This window comes from Orycteropus afer, unplaced genomic scaffold (genome assembly GCF_000298275.1).
Source record: "Orycteropus afer afer isolate SDZICR_OR568_19922 unplaced genomic scaffold, OryAfe1.0 scaffold00402, whole genome shotgun sequence".
NCBI lineage: Eukaryota > Metazoa > Chordata > Mammalia > Tubulidentata > Orycteropodidae > Orycteropus > Orycteropus afer.
In genome coordinates, this window is record NW_006921989.1 from 2154601 (window position 1) to 2156740 (window position 2140).

The following is a 2140-nucleotide window of genomic DNA, read 5'->3' on the forward strand; positions in this document are numbered from 1 at the left end:
TTGGGAAACTGAGGCACAGGGAAATATAGTGACTTACCCAATGTCACATTGCTAATATAATGCTGTGTATCTAGCCATAGTCTTAGCCACCACACTTAGATGTCAGCACAGGTGGGCACAGGGGAGTGGTGTATTTTGGTCATTGGGGAGTGAGGAAGCCACAGAAGATGCTGGAGGGGAGTAGTCAAATGAGAAGAATTCAAGTCCCTCATGCCTTTGCTCCCTTCTCCTCCTTGAATATGAGAAGTATCTAGATGGCCCAAGGGATGGGGGTAGACAGGGACACAGGATCCATAAGCCCCTAACCAGCACCTGCCTGTTTGATATTTGCATCCACAGGGCTGTTTCCTCAAGCTCATGAGAATAACCAAGATTCAGAGTTTCACCCTGAGTGGGGGCTCACTGGGGGCAGTGGTGATACAGGTAAGACATAGGTCCTCTGGGACACATCAGCCTCTTTTAGCAAGCACCTACTGTGTGCCAGGCCCTGCTCTGGGCTCTGGGGACACAGAAGTGAACAAGAGAAACCAATCCCTGCCATGGTGGAGCTGACATTTTAGTTGGGGAGACGATGCTCATAAGGAAGGGAAAGCATGGAGATGGGATAGGAAAGGGAATCAGGGAGGGCCTCCCTGAGGAGGTGACATTTGTACAGTGAGAAGGTGAAGGAGGAGACATGCAAGTATGTGGGGAAGGTGACACAAAGGTCCTGAGACAGGAATAAACTTGGCTTATTCACGTATCGGCAAAGAAGCCCCTGTGACTGGAACAGAGTGGGAAAGGAAGGAGCAAGGGAGAAGAGAGCAGGAGTTGATGGAGGCAGATCATGCAGGACCTTGCAGACTATGGTGAGGGGTTTGGCCTTTACTCTGGGTATGGTGAGAAGCCACTGCAAGGATTTTGTGTATATGTGTATGATTTGGGTGAAAGTTTATAGAGCGAATTCATTTTCCATATAGCGGTTGATACTCATTTTGTTTCATGACATTGACTGCATTTCCCCACAATGTAACAGTTCTCTTCCCAATTCCTCCCTGTAGGCACCTCCTCCCTGTGTCCTTCTTTCCTATGCATCCCGCCCCCTGAGCTAGTTCCCTGTGCAAATACTGCTCTTCTGTTCTCCCATGACTGATCGTTCTAAGGAGTGTATCTACCTGGTGTAAATGTTCACCATATATGCCTGTCTGCTATTTGGCTGGGAGCCACAGGAGTGAGTTTAACTCCAGGCCTTAAGGGTAATTAGGGACTGTAGTCTAAGGGGTCTTGCCAGGCTCTGTCAGACCAGTAAACCCAGTCTTTTTTATGATCGTGAGTTTAGTTCCACATCATTGGAAAATTTTAACATTCATTTTTCATTCCACAAATCTTATTGAGCACTTACTGTGTGCCAGGTATTGTTGTAGACACTGGGGACACAGCGATGACCAAAATAGACAAAAATTTCTGCCCTCACAAAGCTGACGTTTTAATCAGGAGAGACAGACAAGAAATACAGTTTTTAAAAAGGAAAATACATTATGTGACAGAGAATGATAAGAACTAAGGAGAAATAAGAAGCTAGAAAGAGGGAAGGAGAGGCCGTTTCAAACTGGGTGGTCTCATTAATGGCCTGCCTGGAAAGGGCGGAAGGCAAGAGGGCTCTAGGGGCCTCAGCCCTGGTTCAGGCAGGGGCCGGCTCCAGGGATACGCCCTCTCCAGCCTGCTAATGAGCCAGAACTGCACTTACCTGGCGGAAGGCCTGAGTGGGCAAAGGCTGGGGCTCTGGACTCCAGTCCTAGTTACGTCTCTCCCTGACTGACAGCCAGCGCCTCAGCCTGCCTCCTTTCTAAAATGGACTTCCCAGTATTTGTTGGGAGGCACTGATGAGGTCACGTCATCAGGAGCACATGATACCCTACCTACAGCAAGTGTGAACTGACTCCAGGAAGTTACTGCATGAGCTTTATTGCAGTCCCACCTGAGGCAGGAATTACAGGCTGAAAAGACAATCTGTCAGGAGATGAGTTCTCCCTGCACCATGAAAGGCACTTGAAGACCACTCACTATGGAAACACTGTTTCCTGAGCCCTGTCTAAGGAGAGAGTCTTTGCTCAGAGTCCAGCGCAGGGAAGAAAGAACTAGCCAATAAATCAGGGCAGTA

General features: G+C 48.5%; 1 protein-coding gene across 1 annotated transcript in view; it reads left to right on the plus strand.

Moving 5' to 3' along the window:
- The window catches only part of TSPAN16 (tetraspanin 16), a 26872-nt gene that overhangs the window by 13432 nt on the left and 11300 nt on the right, over positions 1–2140 (plus strand). Inside the window, exon 6 of the mRNA XM_007953633.1 lies at positions 340–423. Coding sequence (XP_007951824.1) covers positions 340–423 — 84 coding nt within the window. The remainder of the gene's footprint in view (positions 1–339; positions 424–2140) is intronic.